The sequence below is a fragment of the Hyaena hyaena genome, unplaced genomic scaffold (assembly GCF_003009895.1).
Source record: "Hyaena hyaena isolate Hyena2069 unplaced genomic scaffold, ASM300989v1 scaffold_121, whole genome shotgun sequence".
NCBI lineage: Eukaryota > Metazoa > Chordata > Mammalia > Carnivora > Hyaenidae > Hyaena > Hyaena hyaena.
The window spans coordinates 321811-342095 of NW_024080753.1; the positions used below are offsets into that span (position 1 = coordinate 321811).

Genomic DNA, 20285 nt, shown 5'->3' on the forward strand with positions numbered 1-20285 from the left:
CATAAAAAGCAAACACTCATAATTGGTGAATCTGAGTGGAGGTATTCCTGGAACTATTCTGGCCGATTTCATGTGGGTTTAAACGGTTTCAAAATAAAAAGCTTAAAAAGTAAAATAGCAGAAGCATTCTGAAGAGGGTGGGGGGACAGAGCATGGGGGTCAAGGAAAGTCTCTTGTGAAATGGCCTTTGTGCAGAGAGCTGATGGAGGGGAGGAGGCGACTAACTGCACAGGAAAGAGCATTGTAGGAAGAGAGAGAATGGAGCAGAGACCCTGATGTGGCAGAGTTCCTGAGGTCTTTGGGCAACAGCACGGAAACCGGGGGCCCTGGGACAGAATAAATGATGAAGGATGGCGGTCAGAACGGGCTCAGGTCAGTCACATCGGGCGTGGGAGGCCACCCAAAGGATGTGAGCTGTGTCTGAAGTGTGATGAGACCCTATGCTAAGTGCTGAGCAGAGGAGTCGAATGGCCTTTTTCATCTGCAGCAAAGAGAACACTTTGCAGAGAGAACAAGGGAACAAGAAAATAGATTGCAGCGGACATATTTGTCTGGGGGGCCTTGAGGAAGCAGTTGTGCAAGTGGGATGGGGCGTCAGTCTGGACCGGGATAAGGGTGGTGAAAGCGATGTGAAGCGGGTGGATTCCGCACGTATCTTGATGGTTCTGTTGGCTAATATGTTGGCCGATGGACTGGATATGAAGTGTGAGGAGGAAACTGGAGTCAAGGGCAATTCTAAGGTTTGAGGCCTGATCCATTAGATAAAGGGGCATGCCGTTTCCTGACTGGGAGGCTGGAAAGTGAGGGAAACTAGCTGGAGGGCTGCTGCCTGGGCCTTCAGGGCACAAGGGTCATCAGTTCAGGGCCTGTGTCAATGGGAATCTCTCCTATGTTCTGCCAAGGCGCCACCGTCAACCTGGGTTCCCCGTGCCTTCTCCAGACAGCTCATGAGGGGGAAGCAGAGACTGGTGCTCAGTGGCCTGCACCCACCCCGGCTTCACCCAGCAGCAGCGGGTGGTCTGGGAGTGATGGGGCACATTTTAGGACCATAGCTCCCCTTTTCTCTCCATCTGTCCAGAGGGCTGACACATATACTATCGGAGATGTTCCCTCCCACTGCATGTCCTCAGGTCATCTTAAGGCCGCCACCTGGATTTCGGGGTTTAGCCACCGTTACAGCTCTTCAGCCTTGAGTGTGTGCTGCCCCCTCTCCTGCCCCCTCTGAATGCGAGGAGGAGAACTTTCCCTTTGGCTTCAGGATGCAAGGTCAACAGGAACACACTCATCTGTTTCCTTCCATTCCAAACCCTCACACCACAGACTGGCTGGATGCACCTCTGTGCCCATTCTGGATCCTTGACCCCAGCTCCTGCCTAAATCCAGGCAAGCAACCCTACCCAACTCCTGGAACATAAATCTGCACAAGTGGCGGGGAGACCAGAGCCATAACACAGCGGGGGAGGGTCAGAGTTGGTGTGGTTTGGAGAGAAGATGGAATCTAAGAGCCATTTGCAAAGGAAAAGCAGTCAGCCTTGGTTACTGGCAGAAAATGGCATTCAAGATTCGGAATAAGAAAAACTCAAGGAATTCTTCTTCCAGGAGAGTCTTCCAGGCCAAAATACTGAAAGGATGACTCTTCGTTAGTGTCCCCACCACTAAACGTGGACAACTCCAACAGGGGGCAAGGCAGGAAGTCGTGCGATCACGTAGTCAACATGCAACGCCCATCCCCACACCAGAACCCACACCGGTGTGTCGGCCATGCGAAAACGAGAAGAATAGCTCTCGAGCTCCGCGTACAGACTGGAAGGATGCGGAAGGCAGATCGGGGTGGTGTCCCCCTGCTACGTGGGTGACGGGGCACCGGGAGCCCCACAGAAAGGGAGAAGTCGGGGGAGACTTGAACAGGGCACAGAAGCAACGCGGGAGCTGCAACCTAGATCATGAATGAAGGTCCCAGGGACGTGTGTGAGGAAGGACGGGCCAGGCTTCCACCCTCATCACCCGGCAGAATGCGCGGCCAGGCCTGGGGTCTCAGGAGACCTCAGAGTCCCTGCAAAAACGGCCTCTGTGCAGCTCTTTCTGGTCAGACCCGACGGTATTTCACCTTGACGAGCTTTTATTGAGCACCGGAGGGCTGCCACAGCAAACTCGGACAGGCTGAGTGACTTCTACAGCTGAGACTTATTTCCTTGGAAGTAGGGAGTCTGAGATCAAGATGCATCGTTTCTCTGGGGCCTCCCCGTCGGCCTGCAGACGGCCACCTTCTCGCTGTGTCTTCTCATGGCCTTTCCTCTGCGTGTGTGCGTCCCGGGGTCCACGCAGCCAAAGTTCCTCTCCTAATAGAGGCAACAGTCAGACTGGGTTAGGGCCCACCCCGCAGGCCTCGCTTTAACTTAATCACGGACCTAAAAGTGCTGTCTTTCAGGCACCTGGGAGGCTAGTCAGTGGAGCATCCGACTCTTGATTTCAGCTCAGGTCATGACATGGTTCATAGGTTTGAGCCTCACATCAGGCTCTGCACTGTCAGTGTGAAGCCCGCTTGAGATTGTCTCTGCCTCTGTCTGCCCCTCCCATGCATGCTCACTCTTTCTCCCTCTCCCACCCCCAAAATAAATAAATTTGTTAGGTTTACTTTTGAAAGAGCATGAGTGGGGGAGGGGAAGAGAGAGGAGACACAGAATCCAAAGCAGGCTTCAGGCTCCGAGCCATCAGCACAGAGCCCCACGTGGACCTTGAACTTGTGAACTATGAGATCATGACATGAGCTGGAGTCGGACGCTTAACCAACTGAGCCACCCAGTTGTCCCCAAAATAAATAAAATTTCAAAAATCCTTTAAATAAAAAAATAACAATAAATGAAGGCCCTGTCTCCAAATACAGTCAAATTCTGAGGTATGGAGTGTTAGGGCTTTGATATATTAATTTAGGGGACACGATTCAGCTCCTAAGTCCCCCCTATTTGCGAGGCACAATAGGAGATAGTGTTAATAAAGTGTAAATACTTACGTTCCTTTGTCCATCACTTAATCAGTAGAACCATTTAATATATGAATCAGAATCAAGAAGGATCCCCATTCTAAACTCATTTGCCCCTGAAAAAAAAAGTTTTTCCATATTTTAGAAGTCACTTTTCATTTTCTCTGTGTTCATTGGCCTTCCTAGGGCCCAGCCATCTCTCTGCTTGTGGGAATAAAAACCATAATGTGCCCCCGGGGCTGTGTCCCTCCTCTGAAGCTGTCACAACAGTGACAACAGCAGCAGAGAGGGGACTGGCCACAGCCACAGCATCAGACAGCCCGCTGTGACTCCCACTTGCTGGGCCATGTGGTTCAGGACCCGGATTCTCAGTCCCAGACTCTGTGCCTCCTGACCAGGCAGGCCGTCCCTCTGGCGGGATTCCGTGGCTGAGGAGTGTACTCCCAAATGGGCCACAGAGTACATTATAAACCAGGCACCGACGCCCTGTGTCCACATTCTCCCTGGAAAGAGGCCCCCTCGCCAAAGCGTTGGTGAGAAATGTGGACTTCACTGAAGATTCCGAGAAGGAGAAGGAGGAGGCCTATAGTGCATACCTTATTCAGTAGCTGCCTGACTCAAAGAGCCATACAACCTCTAAATTTATTTTCTTGTTGCCTTTTCCCCGCACACCTCCCTCATGGCACCCTGACCCCCCCCCCCGGCTCACCTCTAGTGTATGTCATAGTGCAGCTCAGTCCATCCACTGTAAACCTCACCCTCCTAAGTGCTTCCCAGAGCACAGTGCCATCTTATTACTATTATTATTACTATTATTGTTAAAGGGTTTGGTCCTTGAGGTGCCATCGTCCCTCCCTCACCTCTGGCTTCTGAAAGTATTTCTTCTGAGCACGTATAGTGCTCTTCCCCATGAGAAATCTTGACCCACCCCTGAAGGGGATGCAACGACCCCAGTGTTGTTAAATTGGCATCCACACAAAGGGAGAGGTTAAAAGCGATGCTCCCAGCCTCATGCCGGTGAGAAAGGACAGCGGTTTGCTGGGGATTTTGAGATGTTGAGAGTTAAGATGTGGCCCCTGAGCGCCATGATTCTTCCAGCAGTTTTAGATGTTCGTCTTACTTAATCCTCAAAACATACCTGCATCGAGAGTGTTATGGTTCCCATTCTGTGGATGGGAAAGCTGAGACTCAGAGAAGTTAAGTAACTTTCGTGTGCTCACACTGCTGGAGACGTACAGGCTCAGAAGGGCAGAGCCTTGAGTGTCATCCTCCAGGTTGAAATTGTCCTCTGTCCCTGCCCTTAAGATGATCCTTAAAATCATTCCTCCCCATTAAGCGTCTTATCTTCCGTGGGCCTCAGGAAGGGCACTTCACATCTTTTGTTCCATTTTGTTCACCTGTCAGATGGGGGTGATATTTGCCCCGCCGTATTCACAGGGCTGTTTCATGGAAAAGTATGTCAAATAAAAGATGTGTGTGTGTGTGTGTGTGTGTGTGCACGCACACACACACACACACACACACACACATGTGCACGAGTATTATTATACCAAAAAAGTGAAGTCTTATCTTGATGTTTGCCACTGAACAGGATCTAACCAAGTTTTATTGGCTTAAACAATGTAGATGAGGACTGTTTTCAGGATGGAACCAAAAAAAAAAAAAAAATCCACAACATTTAGGAATTTCAGAAAGGAAGATCATGGTAGCTCAGGAAATTGACGATCTTAAATTTCTCCAGCAAAGAGGAATCGGTGAGAAATAGGCGGGAGTCCGTGCTACTACATTCCTCCTATTCTAGAAACTGTGGACTTGGGAGCTGCACAGAAACGCCTGTGGAGGAAATACGGCAGCTGGCCTGAGGGCCAGAGGGAGCAGCTTGCGAATTTGTCCGTCCCAGGCGGTGTCCCTGATGCTGTTCCCTCTGAGACACCCAGGTCCTTCCGCGACTGGGTCTTCAGAACTCGCTTCTTCCTCTGGAAAATCTGCTGTGGTCTCTGTGGGTTACCCCCCTTTACACTCTTTCTACCTGGCTGCCGCCATCGCCTGGGACACCTACCCACAGGCCCCCATACACGTGGCCTTCATCACTGCTCTTTCCCACTCTTACCAGCACCCTGAGGGGACCATTCAAGCCAGCTTTTCAGGAAGGGCTTACTGCACAACTGCTACGTTTGGCGTCCGGCTGTGAGCGCTGCTTAAACCCCATGGGGACCCCGGGCACTTGCCCAGGGTGCACTCATTCCTGCTTCTGTATCTAAGTCTCTCTCCAATCTGGCTATTGCTCTTCCTGTTTATTCAGTCCATCCATCAGCCTGCCCAGAAGTCATTTAACAAATGTGTACAGATGCTAAGAGCTTGGGCTCCAAAGTCAGCCCGTCCTTGACGCTAATCTTGCTTCTACCACACTTTTGGGATCTATTTGGGCACGTTATTTCCCATTATTTCAGGGTTAGCACGAAGACCAAAAGGTAACCTAGACAAACCCTTCGGGTGGAGTCTGGTGTGTAATTAGAGCAGAATACTTATCTGCTGGTGTGAGGAATATCAGTACGGTGTGCCGGGCACGTGTCTAGAGTAGCCTCGTGGTCTGGTAGGAGCCCAGAGCAGAGGGCGGGAAGGACAGTGAGATAGCTCCACTCTGCACACTTGGGTCACGCAGGAGAGAAAGTCCCTGCCCACCTGCTGAGAGGGTCAGGCAGGAAGCCGGAGAAAGCTAAGCATTCAAAGACAATGAGGCATTTTCCAGGTAGACAGGAAGGCCATTTCCGGACAGAATACAAGCACTGAAGGCTTATGCATCACTGAAAATTTGGGGGCTTCTCTTACTGTGTCTGTGTGGCTGGGATGGTGGATGGGAGACTAGAGCAGGCTGGGCAGGTATACGGCCCTCAGCTGTCAGGAAGGGTCCCTATACCACACAGTGAGGAGCCTGGGTGTAGCCTACAAGTGAGTGGGGGAGGGGGACATCAAAGCACTTCCAACAGTTCAGTTATGTGTTTGAAAGTCAATTCACTCTTAAAGGTTTGAAACAAGAAAGCCTCCAACTATTCCAGATCCTGTTGCAAAAGCTCCCTTTTCTGACATATTGGAATAGGCAGTGATTGAAACACTCTAGTTATCACTTGATGATGTAATTTAGGATCTTGGGTCACCCTTGAGTAGTCTTAAGCATGGCTGCTTGTCTCCAGAGTTAGAGCTTAGACTTCCTATAAGTGGAGACCTCTCGAAGTCTCTTGTATTCCCTTACCTCGCAGACTTGCCAGAGCAGGAAGGGAACTTAGAAGTCACTGAGCCCTTCCTCAAGCCACACCACCCATTGATGAGCATTCACCTGATCATACTCAGTAACTGTGGCTTCCTGATGTAGTCATAAACCACCAGTTTTTGCAGCTGGTTATGACAAAGCCAGGTCGATGTAAGAAGACTATTACTGACTTTGAAGTCACATCCAAACTGAAGCCAAGCAGGACCTCAAATATATGGTGTTTGTCTTAAAGGAAACCAGGCTTCGGGGCACCTGGTGGCCCAGTCAGTTAAGCATCTCTTGATCTGGGCTCAGGTCATGATCTCACGGTTGGTGAGACGGAGCCCCATGTTGTGCTGTGTGCTGAGCGTGGACCCTGCTTAGGATTCTCTCTCCCTCTCTCTCTCTGTTCCTCCCTGCTTGTGCATGCGCACTCTCTTCCTCTCTCTCTCAAAATAAATACATTAAAAAAAAAAACAAATCAGGCCAGGAATGGGTAAGATGTTGGTGAGAGAGTCCTCATTACAGGCGTTACATTTCACGAAACCCTAGTGCTCTCTCTTTCAGTAGAGCCACAAGTAAAATCTTAGAGGTGAGTGTGGGAGGAGCCACGGCGTTGGCCAAACGTGGAAGACAGGAAGTGAATCTGCGTGACTGGTGAAGTGTGAAGGGGACCTGATTTCCAAGGGGCTGCTCGGCGCTGTCACACCACAGCAGGACAAATAACTCATTTCCCTGAGTTACCTGTCAGCAGTGGGTTTAACAATACCTTTGCAGGGGAATAATTTTTAAAGAATGCGTATTTCAATGGAAGACATATCTCTATTTTAGAAAAGTTAAAATGTGAAAAAAAGAAAAGAAAATGCCATATTAAGATCAAAGATGTAGCTCGCACAAGGGCCCCAAGGATGAGACATTTTGCTTGCTGATGACCTCATTTCAATTCCGGATGAAAAGCCGGCGCATTATTGGTGGGGTCATAAATAGCAGAAGAAATGTGTGTAGGGGGACTTGATGGTTAAATGTCAACAGGCAGGAAATGGAACTGAGAGGGTAACCGCACCTCCTGATTTACGCCTGTGTGGACGAGACGCTTTTGCCCAGAACCACCACTTTCCCACCCAGTGTGACTTCAGATCCCGGCTGAAATGACCAGGGGCTGCTGGTTAATTAACTGGATGTGCTTCTGCAGAGCGGACAGGCAAATGGTGCGCATGCTCCTGCGGTCCCTGCAGGCTGTAATTCTCTGTGTTCCAGGCTGATTTCTGCATTCTGCAACTGATGGCCTCAATAATCCTCATGGATCACTGCTAAAATTCCAGCTGGAACCAGAAAGCTATAGAGCACACCAAACAGAGGACTTTAGCAAGGAGGACATCAAGGGTAGAAAAACCTTATGAAAGTCCATTTGGCTTACGGGGCCCTGGAGTTACAAGAGCCCTTATGTGGATCTCTGCTCTGCAGCTTACAGATGTTTTACTTTGAGTCTTGGTTGCCTCATCTGTAAAATGGGGTAATAACCTGCACGGGACCTCTATGCCTCCCCACACCCTTCTACCAAGCACTAGGCTCATTCTGCATCTTCTCGCTTCCAGCTTCCAACTGCCTCCCCTTTCCCCTCACTCGGGAGATAGACTCGATTCTGTTTTCTCTATGGAAACAGAAGCAATCAAGACCCAACCAGCACCAGCTTCACCAGCCTGTCTGCCTCTCTCTCTCTTTACGGATCAACCACCTCATTCCAGTCTAAAGTCAACTGTTCCCCCAGGGCACCGGGTCTCCCCTCCTCCCATCCATGGATGTCCCATCCTGTGGACATCGCTCCAGCATTTCTGCACTCTCTTCTGCAGCATCACATGAATAACATGCTGAAATAATCTCCTGTATTGAAACAAAACCCAAGCCACCCTTGATGCTGCACCCGTCACTAATCCCCCCATAGCACAATTGCTCTGCGCACCACCTGCACTCACTTTCACCTGCCACCATTTTTTCATGAAATCTTGTCAGTTGGGTCTTCACTCCAACCATGTCACAGCACCTGCTACCACAGAGAATCCCCAAAGACACTCTCCTAGCCAACCCCTGGCCCTCACGTTACTTGTCGTATAAGCTTCATGTGGAGATATGAGTTCTTCTCTCTTCCTTGAATCGTTTTATGCCCAGAGCTTCTCAAACAGGCCAGTGTCTCTTCCTTCGCCAGGCCAGTGTCTCCTCAGATTCCTTTGTTTTCCCTTAATCTTCTTGACCTTGTAATATTTCCTTAATCTTCTTGACCTTGAGGTCTCCTCCCTCAGAGCCCGTCTCTTCAGTGTCTGCGCTAACTACATAGTGATCTCATCGAATCTCATGGCAGTGAGTCCTACCTATGTGCTCATGACCCCCACATGTATTTCCCCAGCTCGGACCTCTCGCCTGAATCCGAGGACCTTATATCCAGCTCCACATAAATTTCACATAAGCATTTCAAACCCACTTTCCCCAGCTCAGCTCTTCACCCCACTCCACTTGCCACACCACCTTGCTTCTTCTCTAGGGCTCTTTCTTTGAGTAAGTGGTCCCTCCATTTGCCCTCTTGTTCAAGCCCAAAACCCTGAAATCATTCTTGAGCCCTCTCTTTCCTTCATACTCCACGTCCAATCCTTCAACAGACCCAATTGGTCCTACCTTCGAAATGTACCCCAAATTCAATTATGTTGTACTTTAAGTATGCTAGGCCAAGCCAAAGTTAATTCTCCCCAGCATAATTGGAAGAGTCTCCAATGGTCTCCTGGCTTCCATTTGGCTTCCTATAGTCTGTTTTCTACACAGCAGCCAGAGTAACCCTTTTAAAATTCAAGTCAGACCTTGTCACTTCCCTGCTTAAGACGATCATCCTTAGGATAAATTCCAAGGCCCTTGCCATGGCCTGCAAGGCCCGGCTTGAAGCTGGCCCTTGACCTCTGCCCTTTTTCTCCTTCAGCCTTCTGCCCCAGACTCACTGACTTTCTGGTATTCCTCAAACACACCCACCTTGTCAGGGCCTTTGCCCTTGGTTTCCCCCATGATCCAGAATGCTCTTCTCCAAAGTACCTCATGCCCTCACGTCTTGTGCGTCTCTGCTCCAGTGTCATCAGTCAGAGAAGCCTTCGTTGTCAGCTTCTAAAGCCTGGCTCCGCTTCTGTTTCTTTCATGGCTCTTATCCTTACCCACATGCATATTATATACATCTGTGATTATTTACTTTCTGTCTCTACCCCCTAGACCTTAAACCCTTAAAGGGAAGGATTTTATTTTTTTACACCACCATATCCACAAAACCAAGGTCAGTGCCTGGCTCATAGCAGTGACACAATAACTATCCATTGAATGAATTATTGAATCAATGAATGATTTCTTACTCATTGGGTCCCTAGAATAATAACATGAATTAAAGTATATAGAGCAGTTTCTAGCACATGGCCAAGTACTCAAGAATGTCTGTTTCTTCTACCTTGTTCTTACAAAAGGAGCTGGGCTGTGTCCCTGGCTCCTAGAAGCTAATCATTTTGTGACATCTGCTATTATCAGGGTTTGCTTCTACTTCTGCATTTTATATGTTCCCATCCGGCTTCTACTCTTTTGGGAATAACTGGAGAAAGTGTGTTCCTTTGAGCTCACTGCTCAGACTTTGTTTAACTTGTAGAGATTTCCTTGAAGCTGCCCACTTGAAATAAAAAATGTCACATTGGCTTCCAAGGCAAAATCTCCAGCTCTACAGGAAGGCAGCCTCTGAAAGTCAGACACAATTTCTAGCCATATCCCACAGGACAGGGAAAATGCTACAGGTGTCTTTGCATCGCGCTAAACTTTCAGGGAACACAGAATACCATATATGGAAGGTTCTGAGGCAGGAATAAAGCACACGAGCACAGGAGGAAGACCAGACTGGATGTGCGTAAGCAACACCCCATCGCCTTCCCTGTCCTAGCAGAAGAGACACATGGTCTGTGAGAGAAGCCTTGAAGGGGAATCTGATGCTCCCTGTGATAAAAGGCATCCCCCCCTTATTACTTTTTAAAAATTTGAAAGATATACAATAAAGGAAATAGCTCCCAAAAATGCATATTTGCTTTCTTGCTCCACATCCCTTCCCATTCTAACTGTTCACCAAGAGTAGTTCCATCCCCCTGGGGGTGAGGGGGTACCTCTCCCTCATCCCCGCCTCCATCACCTGTCAGTCACTGGTGGTACAAAGGGTGTGGGTTTAGAGGAAGGCAAATTTAATTCTGACTCACATGAGCTGTGTGACCTTGGGCAAATCCCTTCACCTCCCTCAGCCATTTCTCCAGGGATAAAACAGCAGTGTCTTCACTGGATGGTTGGGGAGATAAAGAAAGGTCTCTGGTGAAGCACTCGGGTAGGAGCTGTTGTTACCCATCAGAATGGGTGCTGGTGTTCTGTTTTGGAGACAAGAGTCACCAAGTTATTGAACCACCTGAACTCCATGAGGGGGAACAGAAAAAGACTTCATTTTTCTGTGTGATGATATTTACTCTGATAAGCCACCATCGCCCTAGGTTGCACAGCCCACGACAGAATATTGCCAGATTCCTTAACTTTCTGGTCACTTTATTAAAGATCTGGCTAAAACAAAACCCCAGTCCTATCTATGTAATCCCTCCTTCCTCCAGCACCAGCTCACTTCAGAGCTAGAAGGAACGCAAGTAAGGAAGGCCTGTTCTGTTCCTTTATGGCTTCCAGGTCCTCACCTTGATGTGGCTAAGTCTCAGTGAGTGCTGTTTCAGGTCCCCTCCCACTTAATTATGCTAGAGATGGAGGGTCTCCTTCACAATGAATGTGGGGCTCCCAAGGACATATGGCCCTGCTCCCCTCTATCAGTCAGGATGCGCCAGGTTGTGGTATAGGAACAAACAACTCAAAATAACACATGAGCTTCTCCTCCTCCTTCTTTCATGGCGCCAGCTCCTCTGGTGGTTTGGGCTGTAGGGAAAAGGAAAAAATACAGGTTTCCTGGCTGGCCCACTGTCTCTGACCTTTTATTTTATTTTATTTTTTAATGTTTTATGTATTTCTAGGAGAGAGAGAGAGAGAGAGAGAGAGAGACAGCGTGAGCAGGGGAGGGTCAGAGAGAGAGGGAGTCACAGACTGAAACAGGCTCCAGGCTCTGAGCTGGCAGTCAACACAGAGCCCGATGCGGGGCTCGAACCCATGAACCGTGAGATCATGACCTAAGCGAAAGTCGGACGCTTAACCAACTAAGCCACCCAGGCGCCCCTGTCTCTGACCTTTTAATGTAGGGTGATGCTGCTTCTCCAGCCAGACCTTTCCGGCTAATGATGCCTCATTGCATGCCTCCTTTAGAGTGCCCTACAGGCCTCTTCTCTGGATGGCTCCCTGAAGCTGGCTTCCCACAGCCACAGCCCACATCACCTGGGCAAAGAATTACAATCCCACCACATTCCAGGAAGGTGGGAAGAAGCAATGTATTGCTGCGTACACACAATAGACACCCAACCCAGTGAGTTACAGCACCAGTCGTCTCTTCAGTTGGTGGCTCGTGGGTTGGCCATTTGGATGGGACTCAGCTCCACAGTTCACCTGGTCTCATCTAAACCCTTTATGCCATGCAGGGAAACAGGGTGGCCGTGCTTCCAGGGTCTCATTCACATGATGGGAAGTGACTGGACCGTGTCCCTCATCATCCTCCAGGCCACACTGGGGTGGCTCCCATGGCAGTTTGGCAGGTTTCCAAAAGGGCGGACAGGGCATGCAAGGCATCTTGAGGCCTGGGCGTGTAACTGGCTTAAAGCTGCTTCTGCCACCTTCTCTTGGTCAAAGTCCCCAAACCAGTAAGATCCAAGGAGGGAGGAAACACACTACCTGGGACTGGTGGGTCTTCCAAGTCACACCGCACAGGAGACCAGGGAAGGGGGAGGACAGAAACCTGGGGCCTCTTTGTGGTCTACCCCAAGCACTAAAGGCCACATCTTCCTGATCTTCTGGGGAAGAGGTTGGAGGGTTGATGCAGAGGTGACGAGGCTTGGCCCAGCCTTACCAACTCTTCTTGTGTCCCCCATAGGGGTGTTTGACCACACCTGCTGGGGGCCTTTATTAGACTAGTGCCCTTTAGCGCCTTTGTATCTGGAGCTTTGGGTCAAAGACATCAATTTGAGGCAACAGGCAGAGTCCTCGTGGACATTCAGTTGCAAAAGGAAACTACCTTGTAAGTAAAGCGACCTCTTGCAGGGCATGCAGCCACTAAGTGCTTCATTCCTTTAATTTGGGCAAAGGGAAAAGTATGCACAAAGGGGGCAATAATGAAAAAGCATAGTAAATAGCGCAGATTTCGGAAAGGCCCCTGTGGGTACCATGGACAGAGCAAGGCACACACTGGTACAGGCTGTCATGGCGGCCCCGACCTGGAGCCCCTGACAAGGAGCTTTACTTCAGATGTGAGAACAAAAGCAACTTCATGAAGTTTCGGAAGAAACTTCTTCACGAAGAACAGCAGGCTCGCGTGCTCACATCCTGTGTTTCCAAAAGACCCTTCCAGCTCCACTGTGAAGGCTGGGTTGGTGGTACAGACGGGACCCACCCCAGACCTTTCAGAAATTAATGCTTTTCCAAACCCCTGTTTTCACTCTTCATCATTCCAATTCCAGAGGCAACGGGAGAACGATCCAGTTTGCCATGGCCAAAGACAAGCAGCAGAGCAGGGAGGAGGGTAGAGAAAGCCAGGCAACTAATCACACGCACACACGCACATGCGCACACACGCACACACACAGATTACTCGTCCATGGGCGTCAGCCCCAAGCAGGCTTGAGAGTTTCTAGTTCGTGTTCTGTGGACACTTTAGCCCTGTGGATTCCAAGGCACACAGTGGCCTCTTTTGCTTTGCTGTGTATAGAGACACGTCGCTGCTAAGTGACCATAAGAGAGAAAACCCAGCAGTGCTCCTGGCATCGTGATATGACCATTGAGCCCAGAAGGTCGTGCACTTAATATCTCCAGCGATTCAAATTCAGAAGGCAGATGGTGTCAAAGGTGCAGCATCGCGGGGCGTTTTGATGGCACACGGGTGGGACCTCAAGGAGGCACCTCAAAGGGATGCCCTCGGGTCGTCCGGCTCAGGAGGGCGCGGGGAGAGCTGCCAAATTCCCTCTAGGCACTGACCCCGCCCCACCCGCGCGGGGACACGTGCGCGGTCCGCGGGAACAGGGCAAGGGCCTGGAGCAGACGCCACCCCCACGCGTGAGTCTGCATGATCGATCGTAAGAGCGTGTTCTGTCATTGCATTGCAGCTCCAGAAACTAAAACGATCACTTTCTTTCAAGACCAAGAGTTTACGGAGCAAAAGCGCCGACAACTTCTTCCAGCGAACCAACAGCGACGCGAAGCCGCCGGCGGACGCGCCGGCCGAGGGCAGCCCCAGCTCCAGCCCCCTCCCTGCGCCCGGAAGCCTGGCGTCCACACCCACCAGGGCCGGCCTGCACCCAGGGGCCGGCGGCAAGGCCCACGCCTTCCAGGAGCACATCTTCAAGAAGCCCACTTTCTGTGACGTCTGCAACCACATGATTGTGGGTAAGGCCTCCCCCACCCCCACCTGCGGTCCCCGCGCCCAGGACAGGCTCTGAGCCTCCGAGAGGTGCATGAGGGCAGGCTGTTCAGAGAACAATAGCTGTGCAAAGGGAAGGGGAGAGGATGGGGCAGAGGGAGACCTTGGATGGTGATAGTTGCAACTTGAGCCACTTCCCCAGGGAGCCCTGTGCTGTCATCTGCATTGAGGCTGGAGACCCAGGACTTTGTACCCCTGCATCACTTCTCACTGCGTGTGAGCAGCTCTGGGGGAGGGTGCATAATCCTGAACAAAGTGGCTCTTTTCGGTCAAGGGCAGTTAGCAGAGAGGGAATCAGTGGGAGGCAACTGAGACACTGGGCGGTTGGGCATGGAATGCTCTAATTCTGGGGGGGGGGGGGGGGGGGGCTGAGTGACATGTCACAGCATCCACTACGGGGCACACAGTGACATCTGTCTGGGTAGCCTGGGGATGGGGTCTGTGGCTCGGTGAATCACAAGCGAATGAGCCAGCCAGGCAGGTGAGGGAGGGAGAGGCCCTGAACCGAGCAGGAAAGGCAATTGAGCCACCAGTACATCTGTTTCTGGCACTGCATGGACTCACTCGCGGTGGCAGCCTGCGGAGCCCTAAGGGGTGCACCCAGGTGACAAGAATGACCCACAAAATGTCCCAGCTGCAAGGAAAAGGCGGGCCATTCACAGCCACACGCACAGAGACACTGCAGTTCACGCTCTTCTGCCTCTCCCGGGTCAGCCGCCCGGTGACAGGACAGATGGACGAAGTCATAAAGGCAATTTGTGGTGGGATTCAGAGTGAATCTGAACCAGTCATGTCAAGGGCAGCAGTATATCCTGGTAACTGGCCAGTTGCCGCAGAGCGGGAGGAGAGGGCAAGGAGACAAGCCTGTGTCTGCTCTCAGGGGGCACAAGTGTGCCCCCCGCGCCCCGCTAGGAGAAGTGAGAGGGCATCCCGATTGGAAACGAGGCCGAACATGAAAAATTCAGGGCTGATCCAGACGTGCATCATCTTCCTGAGGTGCCGCCGGCCCTCGGCGAATCCCTGGACTGCCCTGAAGTACACTGAGGCCAGCAGGTGTGGGAGACCAGCCTTCCCCGCCCTGGGGCTCCCACTCACCTACTTCCTGGGTGCTGCGGACTTGGGCTTGGCAATGAATGCTTCAGGGAAGGACACTTTTACGATCCAGAACCTCAGACTCCAAGCTGGGCTCCGGGCCCAGTGAGGCCCCAGGCCAAAGCGGACCTGTCCTCTGGTCTCACGTTCCGCCTCTCCTGCCCTGACACGCGCAGCCCCGTCCAGCCCTGCGGGCTCCCTCCAGCACCCGTTTCCTGGGGGCTGGCATCCCTGCTGAGGGTGACCGTTGTCTCAGGTCAGATTCGCTAGAAGCAGAGCCCGAGAGGGGAGTGAGGCGCCTGGGATTTGCTGAGGGGCCGTGTGGGGAGAAGGGAGAGGGAGGAAGCAGGCGGGGCAGGGAAGTCGCTAAATAAGGAAGTGGTCCTTGCCCAGCAGGAGCCTGGCTCCAGCCAGATGTGGAGGCAGCTCTGGCACAGAGTGCACGCCGGCCTTCCCGGAGGTGAGCCTTTTGTACCCTGCTGGAGGCGGGCCTTCCCTCCTCCCGCGATGGAGGCCCTTTCATAACCCCCTGGGCCAAGTGCCCCCTGTTCTGTCGAAGGCAGTTTTCTGGAGAAAGGGGTGGCTGTGAGTCATTAGCGACCAACATATACATCTCGGATGATTAGTGGCTTTCTGCTACTGTAACTGATTATCACAAATCTAGGAGGTTAAAACAACACAGATTCATTATCTTCTAGTTCTGGAGGTTGAAAGTCCACTGCGGGTCTCCCTGGGCTAAAATCAAGGTGTCAGGATGTACATTTCTTTCTGGAGGCTCCGAGGGAGAGTCTATGTTCTTGCCTTCTCCAGCGTTGATAGACTGTCCACACCTCAGCTTGTGGCCCCTTCTGTGTTTGAAGGTATAATGGCAGGTTCATCTTTCTCACACCGCCATCTCCTTGGTCCTGACTGCCCCTCTTGCACTCACCTGGATAATCTTTCCATCTCAAGGCCACCTGATTGGCAACCTTCCTTCCGTCTGTAACCTTGATTTCCCCTTGCCATGTAACATAGCATGGTCACAAGTTCTGGGGATTAGCCTGTGTGCACCGAGTAGGGGTATCTGGGCAAAGCATCAACAGTGCCCACCACAGCAGTAGAAGAAAACTGTGGTTGCAGATCACAAGACTGGCCTCTGTTGGTTTCTTTCCATCCTGGCTCTGATGCCAATCATGTGACTGTCATACTCCAGCTGATGGCTTTGTCGTGTCACATGGTGAGAGGCATCTTCATTCAGAGTAGGCAAAGAGGCACCTCTCTGTTCAGTGCACAGAATGGGAAGAATGCTGAGCCATCATTTGCTCCTGGCTATTCCCAGGACATAATTAGCCTTTCCCTTCCCAAATAAAATGATGCAAAGGAGTGAGGATAGCAGAAAGACCATGTTCATGAAATCAGTCTCAATTTGAACCCCATGCAGCTGTGACCTAGTGCCAGTGACTCACCTTCTCTAAACCTGTGTCCTCATTTTATATGGATCTGAAAACCTCAGGGCTTTGAATGGATTAATGAACTAGCAAAGGGACCACTCTCAGTAAAGAGAGCCCATTAGAGTTGGTATTATCATCATTGGTATTAGAGGGGAAAGTAGTTATTACTCTCCTGAAGCAGAGAACTATATTCACAGGATAAACCCAATTACTGTTACCCAAAAAAAATTAGGCTTCATAGGCATAAATAATTGAAAAAATAACGTCCAGATAAGAAGAGGTCCCTCATCTACACGGCAATGTTTGAGGTTGATGTCAAGGATTGTCTCCGATTCTCATTTCATATTTTGTAAAGGATATGGACAAGCGAGGGGTGTCTAGAAAAGAGAGTGATCAGAATAATGAGTGGTGTTTCCAAATAAAGTCACGAGGAGCCTCTGTCTGGGAGTTTGGTGTGTAAAAGACTTGGAATGCACACCTGTGTTTCAAAGTACCATGTTAGGAGGGTCAAGAGACTCGTGCTACGTGGCTTTAGAGGGAAGGGCTGGGAACAAGGAGTGGTTAAAAGGCAAGTTTCAGTGAGAATATGACCACTTACCCCACGCACTTGACCTGTGAACTGAATGGCTTTTCTTGTGAGTACTGAGCAGTTTAACTTCTGTCAGGCAGTGGTCATCTGACAGTCTTCTCTTACTTAGTTAGCTATCTGATAGTCTCCACAATGAGATTTGAAATGTCTGAGCTTCCCAAAGAAGCCCACATCTGTCATCAATGAACTTGGACCTGTCTGTGCTTTCCAGCATGGCCAGAAAGTAGGATTCTACATTTCCCTTCACCCCTGGCTGAGACCCAGTTAAGGACTGGGATGTTCCAACCCTCAAGCCTCTCGTGCAAACATACACACAGGGCTGTCCTCATCTTCAGAAAACCATTATCCATTCACACTCCCGTTTTCCAGTCACCCCTATTCACGTTCTTCCTTCGAACAAGCCACGTTTCAGAGCAGTGGTTGTGTCACTCAGGGATTCCTCACTAACGCTGTGTAACAAGTAGTCTCAGACTCCAGCACTTAGAGTGGCTTTCTTTGACTCTTACTCAGGTAGCATCAGATCAGCTGGGCTTTGACTGCTGTTGGCATGTTCTTTTACTCTTCTCTTACCCTTTCCTTGGATAAGTGGGCTGGCCAGCTTGTGCTCTCCTCATGGCAAGGACAAATGGAAGCATACAAAGCTTCTCAAAGCCTTGGATTGGTGGCATTCCACTGGAGTGTGGACCCAGCCCACACCAAGGGATGGAGAAGTGCCCTCTAGTGGCAGGGACTGCAGAGTCACTTGGCCAAAGGCACAGGAACAGAGAGCAGTGAAGAATGGGGTCGATAATCCAATCTCCCTCCATGCTTCCTCAGGGTGGCCTCTTGATTCTTGAACCCTGTTTGTTTGGTAGATTGCACAAGTCTTAAGGGGCTGTACCACCCTTCCATTTCATCTCTCCATCTGGAAGTAATGACCATTTGGAAGTGACGATTTGCGTCTGACTGTGAGCATAGTGGGGAGAGGGTCTCATGTTCCATGCTCAGTATACAGAGGCAACTTGGCCTCCAACCTAGTCTTCGTGTCTGCCTAACATTCTTCCAAGTCCCATGCGTCACTTTCAATTCCACACGAATTTCCACCAGGCCTTTTCAAGGCAGTGCTATTCATAACCCTTAAACAGGTGATGATGTGTCTCTTTTAAATCTCACTGTGACGAGTGTGAAAAGACAAAGGAACATGTGTTTTGAAAATGAGTAACGGAAATGAGTTTGCCTCTAAGGAATGTCACAACCAATACCCTAAGGAGGTCACAAGTGCAGCAATGATTTTGAAGGGCTCCATTTTGAAAATAACAAAAAGATGTGCCCTGTGCTAAAGAGAATTTTTAACTATACTTTTCCTTTATTAGAATTAAATTTATATGGTAGCTGCCATTTTATCTTGAAAAAGACAGAGTGGCACCTGGGTGGCTCAGTCGGTTAAATGTCCTACTCGTGGTTTCGGCTCAGGTTATGATCTCATGGTTCATGAGTTTGAGCCCTGTGTTGGGCTCCATGCTGACAGCAGGGAGCCTGCTTAGGATTCTTTCTCTCTCCCTCTCTCTCTGCTCCTCCCTGATCTCCCCCTTTCTCTCCCTCTCAAAATAAATAAAAACTCTTTACAAAAATAAATATAAAAAGAACAAGGAACCTGGCATTCTTACTGTCTAGGATTTCTAATTCAGAATGGACACTCAGAGTTGGGTTGACAGGGCCTCACATTTGCTCCTTGCCTGACTGCCTGTGCCCTAAAGCCGGAAAGGCTACACATTTCCACCTACCAATGAAAGGAAACCAGGACCCCAGCCTCACTCCCACCTATATGTCGCTACATTCCTCAGCTCTTTCACTCTATAACTTGTTCACAATTGCCAGCTTTGCCCTTGTTCTCAGATTGGCATCTCCTCTACAGACGAGGCACACAGGATCTTGGGCTGAGCAGGCACGTCTTGCCTCCAGGACATGGCTACCTTTTCTGATCACCTTTTTAGACTGTCCCCTTCTAGAAAATTTGGTCAGCTATGCAAGCCAAAGGTGGTCAATGAAACCTTTCCTGGGGACATAAGAGAAATAGACAGGTGTGCCCCAACCCCAATGCTGATTTCCCAGCCTTTGAGTCAAGAGGAGTGAAGACACAGCCTTAGACTAGGAGAATCCTCTTGGTTTGATGGACAGACATCCTTTCCCCAACAGGCAGATCCACTCTTGCCTTCCTCAGGGGAGTCAGGGGTGGGGACTCATCTGCATTGTGTATCAGCTTAAATGTATTCCATTAATGGCACCCTCATGTGGGGAGAGCATTGAGTCTGTGTGCGGTAATCTGCCTCTCCTGAAATTTCAGTGACTTGAACAAGTCAAAATGCACTGTCACCCATAACCAACTCAATGCATTGAGTCCACTCCATCAATTAAGGAGGTTTTTCCGAAGGACGCCATTCTTCTATTTACTGTCACCTACCCTTGTTTCCAAAACTGTTTTTCAATTAACTAAATGTCCTTAGCTGGCATCTACTTAGCAGACAGCGTATCAAATGGGCCCTTATTTTCCAAACAAATATTTAGCAAAACAGCTGGATGTCATCGCTTGACATCTCAAGTTGCTCGTACAGTCACTGCGCGAAGAATCTTTCACTTTCAAACCGTCCAGGTGGCAACCACTGCAGAAAATAACACTGGCTTTGTTTTAGGCAAGCAGCCCTGGGATGGGACCTGAGACAGAGATTCCTGTGAGAGTGGTCTGTTGTGGAGAGCGTGCCCTCAGGAGAAGGGGTTCAGATCCCGCGCAGAAGAGGCAGGGGAAGGAGGGAAGCAAGGACGCACCCTCAGTTGACGTTGGCTTCAGATTGATGCCACCCACAGAGTCGCTACCTCTGTAAACTTAGATGCAATATAAAAACAGCCTCCACTACGGATGAACATAAAATGCAGATGGACCTTCGCCTTGTTGTATCTATAACACTGTGTTACCAGCATAATGGTCACATGGTAACATTATAACCTGAGGAAATCTTACATTACACTGAGTCCAAGACCTTTCTGCTATGCTCTTGTCTGAACATTAGTTTAACCATTTCCTGACCTCTTCTGACCACATCTTATTGCTCAAAAAAAGCCATAAAATATTAACCAAACGTGAATGGGAAAAAAATTGTATACACACACGCACACCCATATACATATGTACATAAAGCTAAAAAGACATGATAGTGTTTGCTCACCAGTGAAGTTGTCTTTTGAAGGGAAAGACCAAACAGAAATCAAGGGGAATATTGAAAAGCAAATGTCAGATGTGTGTATTCTTAGAATAGAATGAAAACTCTGAGGGCCATCAGTCAGTTAACCCGACAATTGTTTTTAGAAGCCGT

At 49.9% G+C, this 20285-nt stretch overlaps 1 protein-coding gene across 2 annotated transcripts in view; it reads left to right on the forward strand.

The window, feature by feature from the left end:
• The window catches only part of STAC (SH3 and cysteine rich domain), a 145890-nt gene that overhangs the window by 49781 nt on the left and 75824 nt on the right, over window positions 1-20285 (forward strand). For both annotated transcript variants that reach the window (XM_039237166.1, XM_039237167.1), the window contains exon 2: window positions 13514-13793. In XM_039237166.1, coding sequence (XP_039093097.1) covers window positions 13514-13793 — 280 coding nt within the window. The remainder of the gene's footprint in view (window positions 1-13513; window positions 13794-20285) is intronic.